Genomic DNA, 23,530 nt, shown 5'->3' on the forward strand with positions numbered 1-23,530 from the left:
CACGCCATATGACTTGGCAGCAGGAGATCACCATAATAGGAATATGCATGAGCTAATATGTATTAGTTTGTTTATGTATGAATGTATAGTTTACTGATTTCATTCTTGCATTTCTTTTTCACAGGTTCATCTACACCTCACCATAATTAGGCCATCAGGCTGGTGATTCCTTGGTGCTTGAACAATTAACCTTTATTGATATGCATTGTACCTTATTCACCTTATTCTGGCTCACAGCTTGGTGAATTCCTTGGTACTTTGTTTTATGATCTCATCTTTGTTTTGGTTACTATTTCCAAATCTTATAGTAAATGCTATCAAGAAATAAACTCCTCCTTAAGAAAAATTCAGAGTGATTGTCCATTTAGAAATCAACCCAATTTTCTGATTTGAATAGCAATTAAGACTAAAGAGATTGACTGATCTACAACAGTTTATAATGATTTTGTTATTGGAAAAGAATTACTAAGGATATCTTCTTTTATCAAATCGATTTCAGACTGAAAGGAAAAAGGTGAGATCAGTATTTAAATTAAAACGTAGCACATTCAGAACTTGGAATGAATTTATTTATAACTCGTTTTCAACTTCAGCCGGATTCTATCAGTCAGACAACCTTAGAGTCGGCATAGCAAAATGTTAAGTTTTATGCTTACAGCTTTCACTGCGTTCCTATGTCTTATGTACACTGTAACTCTCCGTGTCTAACATGTCAACAAGTAGGAGTGCATAGCCAGATAACGATCAAACTAGAATAAGAAAATCTGCTGGAAATTACAACAGGGACAGTAACTGAAATCGAACAAAGGCAGCACAAAATTCAATTAATATAATTCTGCAAGAAATTTCAGCATCCCCCTATATCAGGAAATAAATAATATCACACCCACTATTCACCCGAAACACGGCATTGAAATTATCTGCCTATATTATAAGAATTGAAGGGAACACAATAGAACCAGAAGAAGTGCGTTAAGGATGTCGAGGCCTGAAATGGTGAAGTTGGCAAGAGTGAGTCGATGGGCATCCTGATCTTGTTAGTCAGATGGAAGATTCTCCAGCTCTGAAACAAAGTGGCTTACGTGCAAGTCCAGAAACTTTCGGAAAAGTCGTGCCACATATTACAAGACTGTGTATGCCTTTTTCCCATAAACAAAGAAGGGTGCTAAAGAAATTCCGACAACCCAAATGCTATTGCTGTGACTAGTAATGGAAGTTGGATACCAAAAAGAAAAGGAACACCAAAGCTAGGTGGTAATCAAGATACGACAAGGTTGCATAAATAATATTGAGCGGACTATACGGCTACCCAGCAGTTACAAGAAAACCATCCGAATACCAATCAAATCAAATTATAAAAAGAAGGGAAAATAATTAAAAGATTGGAAAAGTTGAACGATTATACAATCCAAATCTCCAAATATTAAATTGATTTGCTATGCCAAGTGTTATCATTTAAGAGCAAAGAATATTAAATTGAAAGGGAATAAGTTTTAATAATTCTAAAGTTATTATAATTCGAATACTATTAAAATCTTACATGCACTTATAAACATCACTTAATTGATTATTAAATTATAATGGTGCTAAATGATTTTATATTTAAATATACGTTTATAAATATTTATTAAAAACAATATAACAAAAGATAAATTAAAATTCTTTTAAAAATTAAATTCCTTAAGATACGTTTTATTTTAACTCAATTATTTTATTATTTAAATAACTCATGCAATTCCACAGATGTATCTGTTTCAAATCGCTAGGTCCTTTACCCGTCTGCTAGTGATGGTGATGCCTTGCCTAATTCTTTTCTGACAATGCTTCCACCCCTTCGACAAGCTCCCTGCAAGGAATTTCTCTGTGATTAAATTATAAATTATAAATAATTGTATCAGTTATTCTTTCATCTTAATTTCATGAATTCACGATTAACGATCAACTAACATGTCATCTTCACTTGAAATCATAACGATTAACTATCTTACCATTTCTCCAAATTATATCAAATTAAATTGCCAACTGACTTCATGTGAATCTCAACATCTATATTTCAAGCTAGGTCAAAAATTGGGATGTAACAATCTTCATAGGGTTTTAGCCATTGCCATTGAGACAGTTCATATTACACAGCCAAACTTGTGGCTGCTATATCTTCTACTGTCATTGGCACGCTTGTGGCTGGATTCAAGCTAGAGACCTTATGGAACAAGAGATTCAACCATTGGAACAAAAACTACAGCTGCCTTGTAGTTTGCAGAAGACATTGGAGTAACACACCTATGCTGAATCTATAATGATCAACGAATTTGATCTGCTGCTTTCTGAGATATGACAGAAATTTTTGGACAGTAAAACAACAAAATTTTCTATAGCTCTAAATAAAATCTTATGTGTCTGTATGGACAAATAGTTCAGAGGAATTTTAATGGATTTTTGGGGATTGGAATGGTGTTGGTTGGGTACAAACTTTTTGATCGATATGTGGTGAGTTCTGTGACATTGGCTCCTTCCATGCCATTGGATATTCTCTCAATCCACTGGTATTTTATAGTGTCTCTTTTAAAAATGTTGCAGAGGTGTGAGGGAGAACCTTTTTAAACACATTGAGATATTTACCCTGTTTTAGATGATGAGGGGACAGCTATTGCAAAGTTGCTTTTATACGAACATGGAAAGAGACTTTTTCCAATGTTGGCATCATAGAAGGCAAGACCACCTTTAAACCAGGTAAAGTTCAAACTTTGACTTTGAAACTTAAAATATATTATAGACAATATCTATATGTTAGATGATAGGGCACAGTAGTGAATTGTTTTTGGCAAGGAAGCCATGAGCAAATGATGGATGGTGACATTATTTGAACCAGTCTTTTAGTTAATCTGTTAGTGAGTGTTTAAACTTTTAACAGACAATACTACAAGAAATACAACCATTTCTTGCAGCAATAAATGAATGATTCCATTTTTGAATTATAATTCATCACGACCTTCACTTTTGGCTCAAAAAATGTGAGGTTAGATAGCCTTGCGATTCTAATTATTATTTTGTTGCAGTTTGCATTAATAATATTTATTCCATGTCTTAACTTTATGCATTCAATTTGATTATATCAAGGGACATCAAGGATCATCAACTAATTGATCTTCATAAGATTGATCTGATTTCAATATGGATTGCAAAATGATGAACCACTTTTTGATGACAAGGATCTACAACAAGGTATATAATGAATAGGAGATCTTTCAAATGTTGAACATGGATTGCAGCAGTTTGTCTCGTACATTCTCTCTGTGTTGTTACTTTGTTGGCCAACTTTGTATTTTGTTATATGTAGTGGATTTCTAGGTGAATTCAAAGTTGAACTCTATAGTAATATACCATATACTGATGCAGTGCAATCAATGGCCTCAAAATCAATGAACGAAATCCATATTTCATGGTTTATTCTCTCATTTTATTTCATTTTCTATCTCTGCCATTTATTTGGCATGAACTTAAAAAAAATTTCTCATTGGAATTCAGATCAGGACCTAGTTGCAACTTTCCGAATATTGTAGTTCTATTTTTATTTTCTAGCTGACATTTCATGCAGTTTTGTATGTAATTGCATTCTCATGGGTACTGTTGTTTTGGTTTTAGGATTCTGACAGGGCAAAGGCCATTCGAAAAGCTTTGGAACAGGCAGCTGCATCATTTGGACCAGAATCAATTCAAGTTGAAAAAGCTAGCACTTCTAATCCTGGCATACCTCCATCATCATTAATGTCTTTTCTAAATAAGGTTAGTCTTCTATATAATTTTTATTGTCACTGTTTGCATTGGGTTTAAAGAGTATTGAACTTTTTTATGGTGGTTGAATGTTTTCAGGACCCTTCAATACCGGGGATTGTCTTAGAAGACTTTAATACGACATTTACAAATGAGTTTTATCATAGTCAATTGGATGACTTATGTATGATGAGTTTATCTTGTTTCCTGGTGGCTACAAGCCCAATATTTCAGTTTTTATAGATTTTGCAAACAGATTTGGGTTTAAATGAGGAATTTCTACAACCAATGCTCTGCTTTTTTTTCCATTACTGTGCAGTAAATATTAACTCTACATCAATCGCAGCAGCAGCTTCTGTAGTTTCACGAGCTCTGTATATTCTGGCAAACAATGGTTCAGGAAGCAATGCAATAATGCAGTCAATCAATGTGAATGAATCTCTTGTGGAAGAACTGTTAGAATGTCTACTGTCTTGTGAACCAGGGCTATCTTGTAGATTGGTGAATGATCTCATCACACCTACCCAAGTCTGCCCAAATCACTATGTTGGCGTTTTTCTTGGGGCTCCATCATCTTCTGTGTATCCTGATTACATTGATGACACTTCCCAATTTGTTTGGAATTTCCTTGCTGACCGGACTTCCATTCCAAGGGATGATGCCCAGCCTTGTTCACGAGATTGCACGAATTCAAGTGAAGTCTGCGTTGGTTCAAGAGCAGACCACAAAGGAGTGTGCGTGGTTTCAACAACAAGGTATTGAGAACACCAGTCTAACTTGTTGGGGCTGGTTTTTTAGTCTTGATTAGTTGTGGATCTAAGTCATGCACTTTTATAGAAGATTGAAACTCATTTGTGTTTGATATTGGAGGTTTATAAGGTGTTTCATATGTACCCAGCATGCCCCATTGACTTGATTGACCTTTGATGGATATAACAAGATTAAGACCTGGAAGGTGCAAGGCATACGTTGTATTGAACATAATGGACTTGGTGGATTGTATATGCTTACAGCTTTGCATTTGGGGGCTACAGCTTAAAGGTCTATGTGTTTTTAAGATTATTATTGTCTTCTATTGATCCCATCTCAATTTTCTCCAGGTATGTGCCGGCATATTCAACACGTCTGAGCTATGAATCTGATGCTTGGAAGGTGATTCCTGTTCAAGATAATGATGAAATGGGTATATTTGATCCAGTTTGGACTGAGAGCTTTTGGAAATCTCTTGGGATTCGAGTTTACATACAACAGAGCACCTTTTATGATGAGCTTATTTTATTATCAGGGTTGGGAGTAACCGTGGGATCTTTTATCGCAATAATATGCACTAAAGCAATTCTTATGAAGGCTCTCAAGAATGACTAGAATGTCATGGCAACCATTATCATCATTTGTCAATGTGGAAATTATATGATTGCTTATTCCAAGCATTTAAAGTACTTCTTGTTCAGAGGTTTGGAGAGTTATGCCACCAGGACAACAGGATTGTCTAAGGGAGAAAGAAGTCGATGTAATGTTCCACTATCAATTCTAACATCCATATTTGGTATCACAAAATAGGTCAAAGATGCAGGTGGTGAATTGGATAATTCTAGTGGGAGTATTTCTGCTCATTCAATTTATGATTGACATATTTATTTGGCAGATGATAAACTGTCCACAATTTTGGTTGACATATGTATTTTTGGTCAAACAATTTGTATAATCATTGATTTCAGGGAAAGTTAATTAGTTTTTGCAGGATACAATTTTTTTTCCATTTCCTCAAGAAACATATTGTTCGAAACCAATTTTAAATTTTCTTTTCAAAAAGTCAGTATTTTAGGAAGCTTTACAAGTTTTTAAAAGCAGATCTGAATATAGTCCTATTTGTTTTCATAAAATTACACCGGGGTTGATTTGGCTAGAGTTACCTTTTGCCAAGTTTTGAAGGATAGAGTAATGACAATTTTTTTTTCTAATGTTCATTATGGGATAAAATAAAGGATAATGAAAATTAGTAATCTAACTAGTTATTTGCATATGGGCAGTTATAAGTTTCAGTTAGATTCTCAAATCTATATATATGGCAACGGAACAAAACTTACAAGGAACGAAATAGTTTTATGTTTTATATATTTTTATTGTACATTATGTAGTTTAGTTAATTCTGTTATTATTATTATTATTTTTATATTACTTCAATGGGTATCAAAGTGTAGGTAAATGGAGATCAGTAGATTTGTGGAATGCAGATCACTGGTCCAAGGGTGGAGGCGATAGACAATAGAATTGCATTGTAAAAGTGAAACTCACGCGTGAAAAGGTAGTTTGAAGCCCCATTATTTCTTTTTGAAAATCACTGGTGTGTATGAGATCGTTCAAGATTTACAGAAGCTGCTGGCACAGAAGAATCTGTGATGTCGCAAAGAAAAATTAATGTTAATGATGCCTGTACGATGGTGTAAGATTGATCAACAATGATTCCAATATGAACTTGCACATGCAAGAAGGGTTGCTACACAAATAGAGCAGAGGACGTTGCAATCTACCGATGGCAAAAAGGAGAAACTTGATGATCCTGGCTGCCATTTTTAGGTTTCAACAATGAAGGAGATTACGAAAGTAGCCACAAAAAATATTGAACCGGTGACAAGGAGATTGCCGCCGACCAAGGTTGAAGACAAGTCTGAAACTGCATGTGAGGAAAGAAGTCGCTGCTTCAGAAAATGTTGTTGCCAAAGTGAGTAGAGATTGAATTCATGATTAGAGGAGAGAAACTGAAGGCTGTTGCTGTTTTTTTACAATTGGAACCCTTAAGACAGAGGAGATATTATTTACGCACAAAGTGATTGCTGTTGGTGTTAAAGATTTGGAGGCAGGAAAGACGGAAGTTACTCCTTTTGTTAACGATTTGGAGGCAAGAAAGACTAAGATAAGTATTCCTTTATTGAAAGGTTTGGATGAAATGAAGGATTTTAATATAGTGCATGAGGGCAAAGCAGCCTATGGGACCCACCTAATAACAACTATCCTAATCCAGCTATAACCCTTTGATTAATTCTTCTCTTCTTCGGTGTATTTTGATGATCAAGTTTGTGGTCTTGTCCAACTGCTTTTCTTCGAAGAGGTTGCCCATAATGCTGTTTTCTAACATCTTCAAGTACCCAAATCTGATGTCGCTGTATGCTGAGTATTCCATGACAAAGTGATGTTCTGTTTCAATGGCTCCTGTGTCACAGAATAGGCAGGTCCTATTTTCCCATTCCTCTTTTGGCACTCTTCATCTACCCGTTTCGCATCTCAACTAGTGAGAACTAGTTCTAAGCTGGGCGCTAAGCATTTTGGCCTTCCACTTAATTGCCGTGCCTAAATACACTTTGTCCTAGTTCTAAGCTGGGCTATAAGCATTTTGGCCTTCCACTTGATTGCCGTGCCTAAATACACTTTGTCCTTGTGGCATGTGTTGGGGTTAAATTCCTTAATATAGTCAGATTTTTTCCTCCCCATGTGCCTTGTCCACATTATGTTACAAAATCTTTCGTGAACGAACTTCTTAATTTCTTCAGTACTATCCAGGCAGCTATGGATGTTGACGTCTCACTTTTGCATGCATTTGTTGTTTTGCTTCATCAATGTATTTTTCTCTCTTTTCTAGCTTTTCTTCAGTGAATATTCTAATTTTGTGCCAATAAAATGTGATAGAAGTTGACAAAAAATTATAAATGTGTGGGAATAGTAGATTATTAAGGTTTATTTGAGGAATTGAAACCCCATTGTTTTGTGAGATTGTTCCAAATAACTAATAAGTTCACCAATTAGAGGCAAGTCAAGAAGTGAAGCCATATTATTATTATAAGGTCATCAGTTTAGGGGGAGCTCGCAGGTGTAAGGAGACTACTGAAGGCACGTGAAGTTGCCAGCCAGAAGAAAGATAAATCACTATAACGAAATTAAACACAAACAAGGTGAGTTGGAGTTGTGTATTTCGATGAGAAAAATAGGTAAAAGAGTAAAGAAGAAAAATAGGTTGGAAGAAGAATTAATAGTGATTAATAAATGAAATTCAGAAATGATAGAAATTATTAAAGAGAAAAATAAAATAAGAATGCAAATTTTCATGCGAGATTGGTGATTCGAGACAATCAGAAAAAGCTGATAAGCAAAATGTAAAGTTTGAAGCAAGACTGAAATTATTTAATCAGGTTGAGGAAAAGAATGATGAGTTACAAAAAAGTTAAAATAGATTTGAAGAGTGAAGAGAAACAATTTACAAAGGGGAAGGAAATGTCAAAATTGAAAGAACAAAATAAAGAATTAGTAGCATATAATGAAACTATAAGGTCAAAACCATTGGTTTGTGATGTTATATATGACATTGGAGATATGTCTTTTTCATTTGTTGAAGTTATTTGCTAGCAAGGCGATAATAGGTTTGAGCTTATAAATCTTTAAGGATGTGATGATAATGTATTTGATTATGCAAATGTTGCAAGTAATTGTGAACAAAAAGTTGATTGAAATAATGAAGAAAAATGAGATATAAAAATTAAGAGGTAGGAAATCATGAGCTTGTAATGAGAGAATCAAGCTTACAATAGGCCAATGAATGTCATAGGTGAAAGAAACAATGTTAGAAGTGTTACAACTTCTAATATCTTTATACCCTACATGGATTGATGAATCATATGGAGAGACATGTTACAATAATAAAATAAAGAATGAATTTAAATTAGGATGCATGAAAATTGATTGTAGATGAAGTTATAGATTGAGGTGGTATGAAATAATATGTATTCTAGAAAAACTATTTAAACATAAATGTTTCTACATGAAAAAAAACATTGTCTTGTCAGATGTCAGTAGGAAGTGAAGTTAGGGGAAGCAATTCCTATGATTTGTTTTGACAATGATGTAAGTGATATTTATTGGCATGCATACTGAAAGACATGGTTGGTTTGTTCCAAATTTTGTTTAGGTTGTTGGTGATAGCTTTGAGTATTGTTTGGTCCTAAAAATTAGTAGATTTGTGGGATGAATGTTTTGAGATTGTAGGGAATCACAAAAAGAGAAGAGATAGGTCATGTATGGTCCTAACTGGAGTCACTAACAAAGTAACTCATAATGATCAATTGTAGGTTGATTCTCTTCAATTGCATAGTGATTGTATTGATGAGTGGAGAATGCAGATTCAACATTTTTTAATCTCACGGTGGCAATTGTAGGTTGATCCTTTTCAATTGCATAATGATTGTATCGATCATTGGAGAATGCAGATTCACCATTTTTTTAGAGATGACTAGGGAGAGACTCCAAAGTCAAGATAGTGTGATGCAACATACATTTTGGAGATTTTCTTTAAAATGTTTATTATAAGAGAGAATGAATGATAATAAAAATTAGTAATATAATTAGTTAGTTGAATATGAGCAATTGTAATCTCTCTCTCTCTCTCTCTCTCTCCATACACGCACGCATGCATGCACGCACACACTCACACACACACTTTGAGTTGTTGACATATTCCTTTGAAGGGATTAGTTGTTGTTATTCTTGGGCAAAGAGTTCATAGTTTAGCTATGTATTTTTGGAAAATGGTGCTTGAGTTTAAATAAGGACTATATTTCCTTATATAAGGAAGTTACTGTCAAATTCAAAACATTATCATTATCATCATCATTTATTATTATCAAAGTTTTTAGTATGACAACATATGAGACTTTCATGGGCTTGTTCCTTAGGTGAAATGGTGGGGCTTCTTGCCTGTAGGGCCTACAACCAAGGTTCAAGTCCCCACAGGGCCATTCTCTACTATGGATCTTAATTGAGAATGTTTTCCATTGACCCTTGGTGAAATAGTGGGGCTTCTTGTCTATAGTGCTTACAACCAAGGGTTAATAAAAAAATTTCCTGCGTCTAGCTTCAGCTCCGCATCCGGCTTTATGGCGGTTGCTTCGACATCCATTTCGGCTCCAGCTTTTGTTGCTTTTTGGGCTAGGGCTTCTGCTCTGACTTTTGCTGCTATTCGGGCTAGGGCTTCTCCTAATCCTAGTGGGGATATTTGTTCCCTAGGAGCTATGGGTGGTTCGGCCATTTCCTATGTTGATGTGGCTGCTTATGAGGTTGGTTTTGGTGGCCAGTCTGTGCATCCAGGGCTCTATGATGTTGTGCCTGTTACAGTTAGTAACTCGATAATGATTGATTTAGAGCTCAATATTGTTGATGAGGTCTTTGTTTATGTAGATGATCTCTCCTCCAATGCTGATATCTTTCGTTTTAAGGGTTTCTAGCCCTCTTTGTCGGAGTTGCATGCCTGGATCACCTGTGTTTGGAAGCCCTTCATTTCAGGTATAGCTTAGATAGACCTTGTGACAATGGGGTTTTTTCATTGTGAAATTTGAAACTTCAAAAGATAGAAATGCAATCCTACGCCATGGTTTCTCATGGGGGGAAAAGTTTCTTTTGATAGCTAGACATTGGTATAAGGAGTTTGACCTAACGACGAGGTCTTTTAATAAGATTCCTTTGTGGGTCAGGTTGCCAAATCTTCCTCTTCACCTTTGGGTGGATTTTGTCTTGGAGGTAGTGGGGGAAGCCCTCAAGGACTTCTTGATGGTAGATACTGCATCTTCCAATGTGTTTAGGACGATGTATGCTCACATTTTGGTTGAGATCGATGTCTCTAATGGACTCCCAGAAATGATTACATTGAAATCTTTGCATGGCCCTTGGATTCAATCTCTTGATTATGAGGTCATCCCCTTCCGATGCAAGATATGCCACAAGATCGGCCATCTTGCTACCCACTACTCCTATGAAAAATCTAGACCAAAGAAGTCTCCTTGGTGGAAGGGGGTCTCAGATGATCACTACATGGTTCAAGATTCTTTTGATGGGAATGATGACTCTTCTCAGGACACTGTGGTGGCAGACTTGACTACTGGTTCTAATGGCACAACTGTCCCTACGGTGGTGACCACTTCTGATCACCTTTCGGATTTTGTCTTTGGTGATTTGATTGTTGCCCCACCCGTGGCTTTGTCTCTGGATTTTGCAGCCCCATCTTTGAACGTTGTTGATTATCCTGCCGCAGTTCGTTCCCTGGTTGCGGGGGTTTTAGGGGATGGTTGTGGTGTTGTTGACTTTGTAGGGTAGAGGGCATCTGGTTTGGTGGAGGAGGGATGAACCACAGTAAACGGTAAAAAGGTTAGGCCCTCCACTCCTTTTGATATGGCATTACGTTCTCAAAAGTTGGGAACGAAAGGGAAAGCTTGATTGCGGTTGCCCCTTTCATTGGTTTTCTTGGCTATTTTGGCCTGTAGTTTTTTTTTGTCTGACATGGTAAGGGACCTATTGTCTATTCTTCTTTTTTACCATGGGGTTTCAGGTGCCTGTTCAAAACTTGTTTGTATGGCTGACGAGTACTGTGTTATTTGCGATGCCACCCTGGTCACTGTGTCTTGTTGGGTGACCTGTTTCACCTTTGGACTGTAGTTTTGTTTGGTTTGGGCTTCTTTGAAAATTTCATGATTTGTAAAGGGTTTCAAGCTCCCTTCAAAACCTATTTTTCTTATAAAAAACATATGAGACTTTCATGTGTCCTTTGCAATATTTGATTTTAGTTAAATAGCAAGACATTGTTTTTTTGAAAGAAATACTAGTATATGTTTCATCTATGCTTTATTTTCTATTCGGGTGACACAACCATTATTATCTAAGATACCTTATTTCACTACCATACTCTATTTTTATTAATTTACTCATCAAGGGTGTGTGATTACAAAAAGTGTCACGCTTCTATAAACCCTTATACTTCAGAATACCCATGATGAAGGGCATCTCAAGAGGCGGCTTATAACTTCCTATCTATGATGTGCAAGAGCTATGAGATGATGACTCTCAAATGAACCTAGCTTATGCAAACCCTTACAAGGTGCACCATAGAATGGAAGATTCAAAGAGTAGAGGTAAGAGTGCCAATATCTAAGAATCTAAAATAAAATGCAATGCAAATGCAAGCTATTCTAAATGAAATGAAAGCTAACAGATAGAGTTACAAAGCCTCCAACTTAAGCTATGTGACCTAATCTTTAATATAAATAAAGCTAAACTAAAAATGCCATGAAGCTATGATGCAAGTAAAACAAAAGCTAACCTAGAATGTAAGAATGCTCCAAGTGCTCCAAAATCACCAAAAAAACCTACAGCATAACTATAGCATGAGAGACTAAGCATAGAGAATGAAGGGAGAGCCCTCCCTTTTAAAGAAAAATGGACGGTTGAGATTAAAGGCCAAGAGGGGCTTAATCATGGGAGGAGAATGCATCTTGAGTGATGCATGTGCACACACATCTCCACCAATTACAATCAATAGTTAACTTTTGAGAGGGCTTGAAATGTGTGGAGGAGAATTAAAGTAATTTTAAAATTAGAAGATTCCTCTCAACATAGAAAATTGTGCATTCATGTGTAGACAACAAGTTTTTTCTTTATTTTTAAAATAGAAATAATGCTTTATGTGTGCACACTTAGGATAAGTGAGAAGTGGGTATTTTTATTTAATTAAAAGGGAGAAAGTTCTTTTAATTAAATAAGAGACTTAGGATAAAGTGGTCAAATCATAGATTATAATCTAATAAATAGAATTGATCAAGACAAGTGATATATGGTCTAGCATTGGAATAATTGAGAAGGGCAAAAGAGGGCTTATAATTTACTAGACCATTTTTGGGTGATCACATTTGTCCCTATTTGACTAATGTGCGGTTGATCTGGGAACACATTACGTCAAAGAATGATGATGTCAAACCAAAAGAAAAAGATCTTACCCCAAAATGGAGCAAGTGGCTGAGCAAAGAAAAATCAAGGATTGAGCGAACTACAGATTGAAAAAGTTCTTAGAAAAGATCAAAGATAATCAAAGATTGAGAAAGGCTGAACAAAGCAAGTCAAAGACTGAGCAGAGACTAAGTGAGGCCAATCAAGATTTGAGCAAATTGAGCAAAGATCACAAAACGAGAACAAGGATCAAGCAATAGATATGTCTGCCCCTTCAGGATCAAAATCGAAATGATAATAGAGGAGATGCAAAATCCCAAATATATATTTGACCAAATCGATAAATAATTAATTCCAAGATAATAGATTAACTGATGTAGATAAGTGACCAGTAGAATGATAGAACATGCCCTAGTGTAATCAAGTTGACCAAGAATGATATAGCATTAAAATTTGGTAAAACACAAAGAAAAAGATGAGATAATGCCTCAAAAGAATACTCAACTACGTAGAAGTAGAGAAAATTTTAAAAGGCCAATTCAACAAGCAAGATGAACTTGAATTTGATTTTGAGCCTGAAAATGAATAAAAAACATCGAAATTAAGTCAAAAGAATAGATAGATGTAAGTATAATATTAACCCTTTTGATGACAGGAATTAAAGAAGCATTAAGTTGAGAAGACTGTCAAAAAGTGGAAGACATTATCAAGAGGAAGTGAAAGGAGATAAACATAGTTAGCTGACATGTCCATGAAAGATATAAAAGGCTCTCTCAACATTCAAATGTAGAGCTAAGCTAAAATGAAGCCAAAAATGCAAGCTAGTATGCAAAGGTGCGATTGCAAGGGTTATATAATTAGGTCCTATTTTTTTTAAATCATCAAGCCTTGTTAGGGACATTAGAAGATCGTACAATCACCACTACCATGAACTATGAGGATAAGAATATGATCTATATCAGATAGAATTTGGGAATCCAACCAATGCATCAAAGACATATAGGTTAAGATGAATAGTGCAGTTAGATTCCTTAAGTTTAGTATAGCAAGATTATGCTTGCATCGAGACACAAAATGTCAAGATGGCCATAAGCATGCATTTGCAAAAAATAGACAAGGATGATACATTGTAGGTCCTAAGTGTCAAGCAAGACAAGCAAGATGCTCAAGACACCTAAGATTGACAAAGTACACCTACAGGTAGAAAGAAAAAAAAATGCCCCATGTCCCCAGTCTTCTAGTCCATGACATCCTCGAGAGACTATTAGGGAGAGAGCACTCAACAAAGAAATTTTCATAGACAACACACAAAGAGAAATAAAGCCAACAAGTCTCAGCCCATATTTAGTTTAAGTGTGTGTGTGAAAGTCACATGACTCTCTCTTTAGAACTCGAATCTGCTAGTGAGAAATATTGTAGCATCCTAAACCATAGCTAAGGTATCCGAAAAGTGTTGAGAAAAACTGCTTGAGAGTTGCCAAAGAAACATCAACTCAACAAGGAGACCCATGATAAGTTATGCAGTTCATGCCTCCTATGCCTAAACGAGAGTCGGTTACAAGCTAAGAAAGGCAAAACAATGTAAGATGAATGGTTCATGAGTGAAAGAAAGACACTGATAGACATAGGTCCAAAAGTCTCAAGTAGCACATGTTCCCAAGTTTTCACCACTTGGAAATTTTTTTTTCCAGGACTTACTATAATTATATTTTTTCAAGATCATATATCTATTTTTTTGGACTTTTTTCGAATGACTTAAAGATTACTAGTTCTCAAGCAAGATCACATCATTTTGTTCCATTGTTGAGCAAGGTATAGGACATGTTGGAGCAACAAGCTGGTGGATAAGTAGAGATGGATAAGAAAGGAGCATGAAGCAAGTGAAAGTGATCCTCAAGGTCTAACTCCTCAAGAGTACCCAAGCTCGAGAAAGCGTAAAATAGCCATATGAAGTACATTTTGGACAAGCGAAGAAAGCCATGATAGGAGATGGCATGTAGGGTAATTAGTTAAATCCAATAAGTGAGATAACATATGAGATACACAATGGAAGTCAATAAGAGAGATAGCATGAAAGTGTGTAGTCTAAAAGAGTAGACATGTCAAGAGGCCTATGAGAACCATGTTTGTCTTTATGTGATCAAGACCAAGGGGTCAATTGGATAGGAAAATGATAGGATAGAGCAATAAGAATTAAGCTAGATATGAAGGTTATGAATGAATGAAGGAACAAACGGGAAGTTCATGGATAAGACATCCAATATACAAGGATAGCTCAACATTGTCAAGATCAAAGAGAGAAGATGGAATATATGGATGATGGAAGAATTACGCATGATGTATGTTTGCTAGGTTTTCATCATGGTACTTATCCAAGGTGCTAGAAGAAGTGGTTTTCACCAAGGCACATTTTTTTTCTTTTTGGATTTTTATAAATAGGTCAAGCTTTTTAAAGTTAGATCGTGCTCCTATAGAAAAGATAAGTAACGATAAGCCAAGAGCATAGATAAATATGCTCAAAGATGATGATAGGGTGAAGGAAGAGAGATGGTAGTAGGATAAGTATATGGAGGATAAGAGTTCATGCCTTGAAAGGATTGTAGGAGTATGCATAGTAGGTAAGTGTAGCTTTGAAAATATTGCATAAGTGTGGGTGACAAAGTGGGGAAGATCAACATTGACACACACTTGGAGGGTTTTGGAATGATGGAGGAATCATAGAGGAAATAGTTTGAGGTTTAGATGTATGCGGTGGTAGGATAATTTTAGAAGAAGATGGAGTGGAAGCCTTTGGAAGCTTGAATGTCAACTTAGATTTATGTTCAATATTCAAGTCTTTCAAGAGAGACTTGAGAATCCATATATCTTTAGATTTTCCTTTGGATGCTTTAGAACACATTTCTTCAATAATGGTTTTAGGAACCCATTTTTCTTTGATTTAGCTCTTTGGGTAGTAGACCTATGTAGTCTCTTGAATAATTGTTCTTTCTTTGTATTCACAAGTCGATTAGATGACATATTGATCTTCATTTGTAAATGGATTCTTGTGTTTATTCTTAATTTGATCATCCAAATTGCTTCCAAAAGACTTGGGAATTGTGGATGAATAAGGCTCATACGAATGGTTTAGTTGGTTGTGTGGATGGATATATTTCAAGGATGGATGTCCTTGAGGTACAATAGGAGAGCTAGAAGTGGAAAGTGTAGGGGATCAAGGAACATAAGGTCCCAATATGGATGGAAGGTTTGAAGACTTTATCTTAGATGGATAAGGACCAAGGATAGATTTAGAAGGTACAAATTTACAATGGATAGGGATATCATCATCTTTAGAGTGAGAAATGTGACCAAGGCCATCAATAGACTCATGAGTAGCTTTGATAGGAGCAACATCTTTGATAAGAGCATTTGAAGCTTGAACATAGTTTTAAAGTGAATATGGAGATGTAGAACAAGAGGGTGAGGAGATACTTTGATCTTGACAAGTTTCTTTGGATAGCATAGGCATAGTCATTTTTTCATGATTTTCAATAGGCTCAATGGAAGTAGTGGAAGTGGTATCTTTATCATATTTGGGTGGAGGAAAAGACATAGGATATGAAAGGGTGACATCTTGAAGGAGATGAAAGGGTGCTTGATCTTGATATTTACATTTTTGAGTCCTCTTGACATGGAGCAACTTCTAAGGACAAGGGAGAATGTGAGGTGTGGATGGTAAAATCTTGAAGAGATAGTGAATGACTAATTGAAGCATGGATATTAGCCATATCATCACATAAAGGTTGAGGATCTTTAGTCTTAGTATCATGGAAAAGGTTTGCAACCAAGTGAAGGTTAGCTTGAGTTTCTTTTAGAGGTATCCCTTGAGGATACGCATAGTCAATATGGAAAGCATTAGGTTCTTTTTTTTTATGGAGGCATGATGGAAAGATTTGAATTTTTGGGAGATGTACGAGTGTTAGAAGAAGTGGAGATGTCAATGAGACCATCACTAGACATAGGTTCATCAACATGATCTTGGGCGCCAAAAATGTGTGTAGAAAAAGTGTCACACTTTTATAAATTCTTATACTTGAGAATACCCATGATGAAGGGCATCTCAAGAGGTGGCTTATAGCCTCCTATCTATGACGTGAAAGACCTATGAGATGGTGGCTCTCAAATGAACCTAGCTTATGCAAACCCTTGCAAGGTGCACCATAGAATGGAAGATTTAAATAGTAGAGACAAGAGTGCCAATATTTAAGAATCTAGAATAAAATGCAATGAAAACGCAAGCTATTCTAAATGAAATTAAAGCTAACAAAGAGAGTTACAAAGCCTCCAACATAAGCTATGTGAGCTAATCTAGAGCATAATAAAAGCTAAACTAAAAATGCCATGAAGTTCTGTTGCAAATAAAATAAAAGCTAAGCTAGAATGTAAGAATACTCCAAGTGCTCCAAAATCACCAGGAAAACCTGCAACATAACAATAGCATGAGAGACTAAGCTTAGATAATGAAGAGGGAGCCCTCCCTTTCAAAGAAAAATGGACAATTCAAATTAAAATCCAAGAGGGGCTTAATCAAGGGAGGAGAATGCATCTTGAGTGACCCATGTGCACACACATCTCCACCAATTACAATCAATAGTTAACTTTTGAGAGGGTTTGAAATGTGTGGAGGAGAATTAAAATAATTTTAAAATTAGAAGATTCCTCTCACATAGAAAATTGTGCATTCACATGTAGACAAAACGTCTTTTTCTTTATTTTAAAAATAGGAATAATGCTTTATGTGTGCACACTTAGGATAAGTGAGAAGTGGGAATTTTTATTTAATTAAAAGGGAGCAAGTTCTTTTAATTGAATTATAGACTTAGGATAAAGTGGTCAAACCACAGATTATAATCGAATAAATAGACTTGATAAAAAAAGTGATATATGCTCTAGCATTAGAATAATTTAAAAAGGCAAAAAGGGTCTTATAATTTACTAGACCATTTTTGGGTGATCATAGGGTGATATAAGTTTTTCTAAGTGTGATTATCTGATTATCTCTTTCAAGGAAAGATACTTACATTTAATCACATAAATAACAATATGGTACTTTGAATTCACATACTTATATCAAATGTATAATTTTTTTATATGGACATGTTTCATAGAGAAATAATCATTATATGACTTTTTTCCCTATAACAACAAGGCATTGATCTCATATAGATTCTTTACACTCCATCTTAAAATTTCATTGTAGTATTAAAATATAATAGTTGAGTTCGAAGGCCATAACTATATATATTAAAAAATGTAATCAAATTATCTTATTTTCATCAAATTTTCTTTCATTTAATAGTGGGTATATCTACCTAGTTAGTAGTAGATCCTAAAGTGTAGGGAAAAATAAGCCAAAATTAGGATCATTTTGTTTGTTGGCTAAAACTATTTGAAAGGATTGAACATTGAACTTGGCCTATTCTTAGAGCCTAACAACTCGTAGTTTTAACCTCAAACACAACCAACACATAAAATGATCAGATAATTCTACTTCACAATTTAAGTTTACTCTATTGGTTGACTAGGATGCGTGTGAAAAGTGGTGTGCAATTTTTTTGGAATTTCATTGAGTTTGAACATGGAAAGGAAGATCATGTTTAGAAATATCCTTGTTAGAAAGGAGTTGAAGTACAAAGGTGACACCAAGTTAATACATGCAGAAAAACGTGTGATTGTGTAACTTTACAATGGGACCAGGTAATGCAAGTAAGTTTATAATTCATAGATATTTATTTATTTATATGTGAATGTAACATCAAAAATTATATATATTGTTTTACACTTACATGATTAATTAACATGCATTTTTTTTGAAGTTCAAATGCAATGTCACCAATTATTTATGCTAGACATATTGTATGTTAATGCTTATGTATGATTCTTTTGCGAGAAGAATGCGAATCAAAAGAGTGTGTGACTAATGGTCTTGTATACCTTTGGAACCACTTTGCACACATTAAATTCCCATATTACTAAAATGGAACTATTTTGACCATGTACCTAACCTAGTTGAACTAGGTTGTTTCTCAAAGCTTTATTTAGGTAAAATCAATGTTTAACTCATTTTATTATATTTTGCATTGACTTATCATTCTATAAAATGTATTCCATGTGTTTGCAGTTGTTGCAATTGAGAACAATGAAGAAGGAACATATTACTTTGGGTGTTCTATTGAGGCTAATTTTTTTGGCAATCATAGTTATTATTGGAAAGGGTATTGATTACACAATAGGATCCGTTGCTGCAAAAAATACATGGATTAGAAGGTACCATATCAAAAAATCTAATGTGTTGTGGTTGCGGATTTTGAGACCCATAGAAAACTCTAACAATGGTTAAATCTCCTAATGGTCCTCGTAAGGACCATAGGACAAGCATTTGAAATCAACACGAATGATGTCAAAAGGGATCAATGAGAATATAAAGGGTCATAAATAATGTAATAGGGCAAGAATAAGGCAGTGGTGTAGGTTCTTAGGAATTGAAAGGTCATCTAAGTTTAACAAAATTGCATTTTAAATCATAACAATTGGTTCTTGGCTGCTAGTGGAAGATGAAGGGGTTAAGGAAGTTGTACGAGCTTTTTGAGTACATAGATGGCTTGCGATTGATTAATATACACCAAGGAAGGCACGAAAGGGTATGTGTGTGTGTCTGTGTAAGATTTGACTAAGATTTGAATAAAAAAGAACCATATTTCTTGTCATTTAAAAGTTTTTAGATGCTCATAATTTTAAGTTCAATCTTGTTTGTATTGATTGTTAACATTATAGGTGAAGTCCTTTACATAGACGGGGAAGATTAATTTCCATCCAGTTCAAAAAAAATCATAGATTTGCTACTCGTCAAAAAATGAGTTCCTTAGGCTAAAAATTCAAGATGATCTAGGGTCAAGGTATTAAATTAGATCCATTACTAGGTTTTTGGGAAGAGGTAGCTAAATTTATGATGTAGTACATTACATGGGATGTGAGATTTAATTATATTATTGCTAAGCATTTCAACTTGTTGTCCAATCTAAAACATAAACCGATTAATCAATGTACCTTATTTCTTATTTCATCAAAGTGGTATTAGGGGTTCTTTAGCAGATCATGGTTTGATTCAATTGATAATTTTTTATCAATTTAAATTATTTTCCCTTCCAAGTGACTAAGGCACATTTGTGAGTTTCAGAGAGTTGATTATGAAGAATTTGACAGTTACAATTCCTTATCTATGAAGGAAGATAAATCTGGTTATACCCGTTCCCTTCCTTCTAAACAAAATGTTAAGCAAACAAGTAGAGAAATGTGGGTGCAAAAGATAGTCCAAAGAAGGGCTCAAAATGAAAGACCAATGATTTCCCTAGCCATAGTGTTTGACAAGCAAAGCCTCAAGTGCTCAAACTCTTATCATTTCTTTAGTTGAAGAAACCCCTTCCCCTATTGACTTTAGTAAGAAATATCATCCCAGTCTTTTTGATATTAGTAATGGTAATAATTTGATAGTAGCTCTAGAACTCATTGTGTCTAAATTGGGAAATCTAGCAACCCTAACTAGTCATATAGAGAGCCAACCAAAGGAAACTAGTGGGTTGGAATTAAAATTTTTGTTTGAAATCCTAGAGATAAAGAATAAGCTAGTTGGAAGCATAAACATGCTAACTAAAGAAGGGTTTGAATGCAAAATGTGTGTGTGTTGGGGGGGCGTGTGTTAATAGGAAATAATGATACCATTATTCTCCAAGAATGGAAGGAAACATGTGATAACGAAATGTGGATCAAGTTCTAGTACAAAATATTGTGTGGATGGATTTGTACATAATGACGTAGGGGCTACGCCATATGAAAGTGATTAAAGAGGGCATGATGAGGTTCATGATCATTGTGATACCTCTTTTTAATTTAATGCAAGGAAAATATGATGATTCCCTATAGGGTTTTGAAAGAAATGGTACAAAATAGTAAATTGTAATACAATCAAAAGAAGCGCTTGGAGTTTTACAAAATATGGTTGAAATTTGAATGAAGAAGATTGTACTATTTTGACACAAGTGCAAGAGGCTCAAGTCCGCAATCACAAATTGATAATGGAGATTAACACACTGAGAATGGAGATTGACAAAATGAGAAGAAGTTGACACAATGAAAACAAAGAGTGTAATGTGGGATGTAAAGCATAAGAACATATAGAAAACATGAAAGAACACCATGTCAAAAAAGTTACCAAAACACTCCATGGGCTATTTAGTTTATGAAATCTTATTTTCCTTTCTTCCTTTCAATAAACACATGTAAATACTTAAGCTTGGGGGGGTGGGGGGGGGGGGGGGGGGGGGAAATGAGGGGTAAGAGAGTCTTTATTTTAACAATCACTTACTCCTTTTTACTATCCTTACCTTCCATTTCAGTCACCATTTGTGGTAGGAATTTTAGATATTTGATAAAAATATGTGCAAAAAATGAAACAATTAAGAATATAAAAAATAAGTAAAATTTAATCATGTTTTGATCCAAAAATAAGAAATGACTATGGAAACAATAGGAACAATTGTGGAAACAAATGACAAAGGGGTGAAGACAAAACATGGTTTTTTCTTTCTTTTGCTATTAAAAGAAATTTGTTAGTAATAATTGGCCACTATTATTTTATCATTTTACACATGGTATCTAGCCAACACCTACTTTCATTTCTATCAAGTTATATGGAGTTTATTGGCCTTTGGCCATAAAATACCAAAACTAAACTACTTTTTTCTTCAATCATGTATCTTTCAAAGACTATTATAAGCTCTTGATATGAAAAACATATTATCATTTAAGTTGTGAAATTTCTAATACTACTTGTGTGTTAAGGGTGATTAAAGTTGATTTAGTTGTATCGTGTTGCCTTGTGATCAAGGATTCAAGGACTCCCACTCATATACTATTAGGTGATTTTGTAATTTATATTTTTCTATAAATGCATGGTGCGTTTGTAATATAATGATTTTATTTATTTATGAAGACTAAATCCAAACTGCCTTGTAATATGATTTACATGTGTTTGAATGTCAATTCATTTAATACTATTGACTATTTGTTATAATATATTTTGTGTGCTTAAACAAAAATTACCTCATAGTGTTACATATGTATGAATTAGTCCAATATTGTTTGTATGAGGACTAGTTGTGAATATGATTCAATTGTGAATGGTTTATTTTGTGAATTGTGAGTTATATCTTTGATATTTAGTTTCGAGGATTATAAGTCAATCTTTGTTCTAAATTACATAGTTCTACGAATGATGTTTTAACTTTGATGAGAAATTCATTACAATATCTATTGTGAAGGCTCTAAAAGTTTTGTGTAGCTGATTAAAGAGTAATTAGCTCAACATTCTACAAAAAATATACATTGCTATAGATCCCGTCAAAAGTATGATAGGAAGCAAAACCTCCAGTCTAGTATTTTGAATTAATAAAGTGGGAACTAACCTTTACATTGTGAAAATTATAATAGTTATTTGATCTCAAGTCTGAAAAGATGCTTCACATTCCCACTTAGCTCGTTTCTTTCATCCCTTCGACACACAAGTTCGATACCTTTCAAAAGATTACAAAGTCCCATAATTGACACATTTAGGTAAAGATTAAGGAAGCCAATCAAAGTTAAACATGATTAATTTCTATCCTAATTCCAATACAAAATTTTACCTAATTTTTAAATTTATGTTTCATTATTCACTTGTTGAGATTGTAGCCAATTTATTAAGTAATCAATTTAAGTATTTAAATTAATTTGAAACTGACCTTGTTCTCCTAGTGAATTTTTTCCTCTTTAGAGGCTCATGTGTGAATATGATGCCCATATTGTGGTCATCAAAATTAACCCCATCAATTTTTGTTCTAGCATTTGTATGTAAGTCTTCATTGCATTACATTGGTGTCCACAATTCAAGTCTTCATTATGCTATATCAACTTATGTTATGGAAAAATCATGTTTGAATTATAGTTAGAGGCTTAATACTCCAAAATATTGACATTTATAGTTTTAATGACCAATCTTTATTCTCGTAATGTATATTTTCATATCACATGTTCGTATTATGGACCCATGTCTGAAGTTGTGATTGTGTAAAAATGGCAACTACTTTCTTTGGTGACTTGTTTATCCTTTAAACACTCATATTAGAACTATTGAAGTTGTCATTGTGTCAAATTGAATGAATACGATTGTCATATCCATATCATATTGTCATTTAGGATAGTTCTAGTCAAAGAAGAAGTCATTTATAAATAAAAAGTATCAGCTCAAGAAAGTTATTGTCCAAGATTAATAAGTAAATTTTATTAAGCCAACGAGATTACTATGGGAAAACAATAACTGGATGCTTGTTTTTTTAAAATGTTGAACATTATAACAAGTCACACTAGAAAATATGTGCATAACATCATGTTGTTTGAGAGACTGGGACATGTTCCAATCAATTAATTTCACGTTAAATGCAATGTTTTTCATATAAAGGAAGGTTGGGTCATAGCTAATCTATGACTTCTACAAAGATTCCAAGTCAAAAAAATCTAAAGCATTCTTTGAAAATAGGGAGTGACTCATTGAGATTTCATACTTTAAATAGTTTTACAACCATATTGTTCTAGGGATAAAGAGACCAAATTTATGGAAAGCTAAACATTAGAATTTGTATTGGGGTCCAAATTATTTGTTCTTGGGTTCTATAATAGGCAATGCTTAGAGTTTAAAATAAATGGTTAAGGGGAATACCTAAAAAGAAAGGTAAAGTTCTTTAAGTAGTTTTGTATTATATTCCGTTGTCATCTTGTTAATCCTACCTATCTATAAACAAAGACTATAGATTTCACATGCCTCTTTACAATTAATCTGAGCATTTTGAAAATTGTGCTTGAATCATTTAACCTATGGTCTTGTGAAACAATTATATGAAAATAGATTTTTATGCATTTATTCCTATTTTGT

General features: G+C 34.4%; 1 protein-coding gene across 2 annotated transcripts in view; it reads left to right on the plus strand.

The window, feature by feature from the left end:
* LOC149574924 (Zn-dependent exopeptidases superfamily protein) overlaps positions 1-5,519 on the plus strand; it is a 70,393-nt gene extending 64,874 nt beyond the window's left edge. For both annotated transcript variants that reach the window (XM_089814773.1, XM_089814772.1), the window contains 4 exons: positions 3,643-3,783; positions 3,871-3,955; positions 4,091-4,526; positions 4,872-5,519. In XM_089814773.1, the coding sequence (XP_089670899.1) occupies positions 3,643-3,783; positions 3,871-3,955; positions 4,091-4,526; positions 4,872-5,136 (927 nt within the window). In that variant the 3' untranslated portion in view covers positions 5,137-5,519. The remainder of the gene's footprint in view (positions 1-3,642; positions 3,784-3,870; positions 3,956-4,090; positions 4,527-4,871) is intronic.
* Positions 5,520-23,530: the final 18,011 nt, after the last annotated feature.

The sequence above is a fragment of the Cupressus sempervirens genome, chromosome 2, assembly GCF_028749045.1.
Source record: "Cupressus sempervirens isolate cs-2001-9-10 chromosome 2, ASM2874904v1, whole genome shotgun sequence".
Lineage (NCBI taxonomy): Eukaryota > Viridiplantae > Streptophyta > Pinopsida > Cupressales > Cupressaceae > Cupressus > Cupressus sempervirens.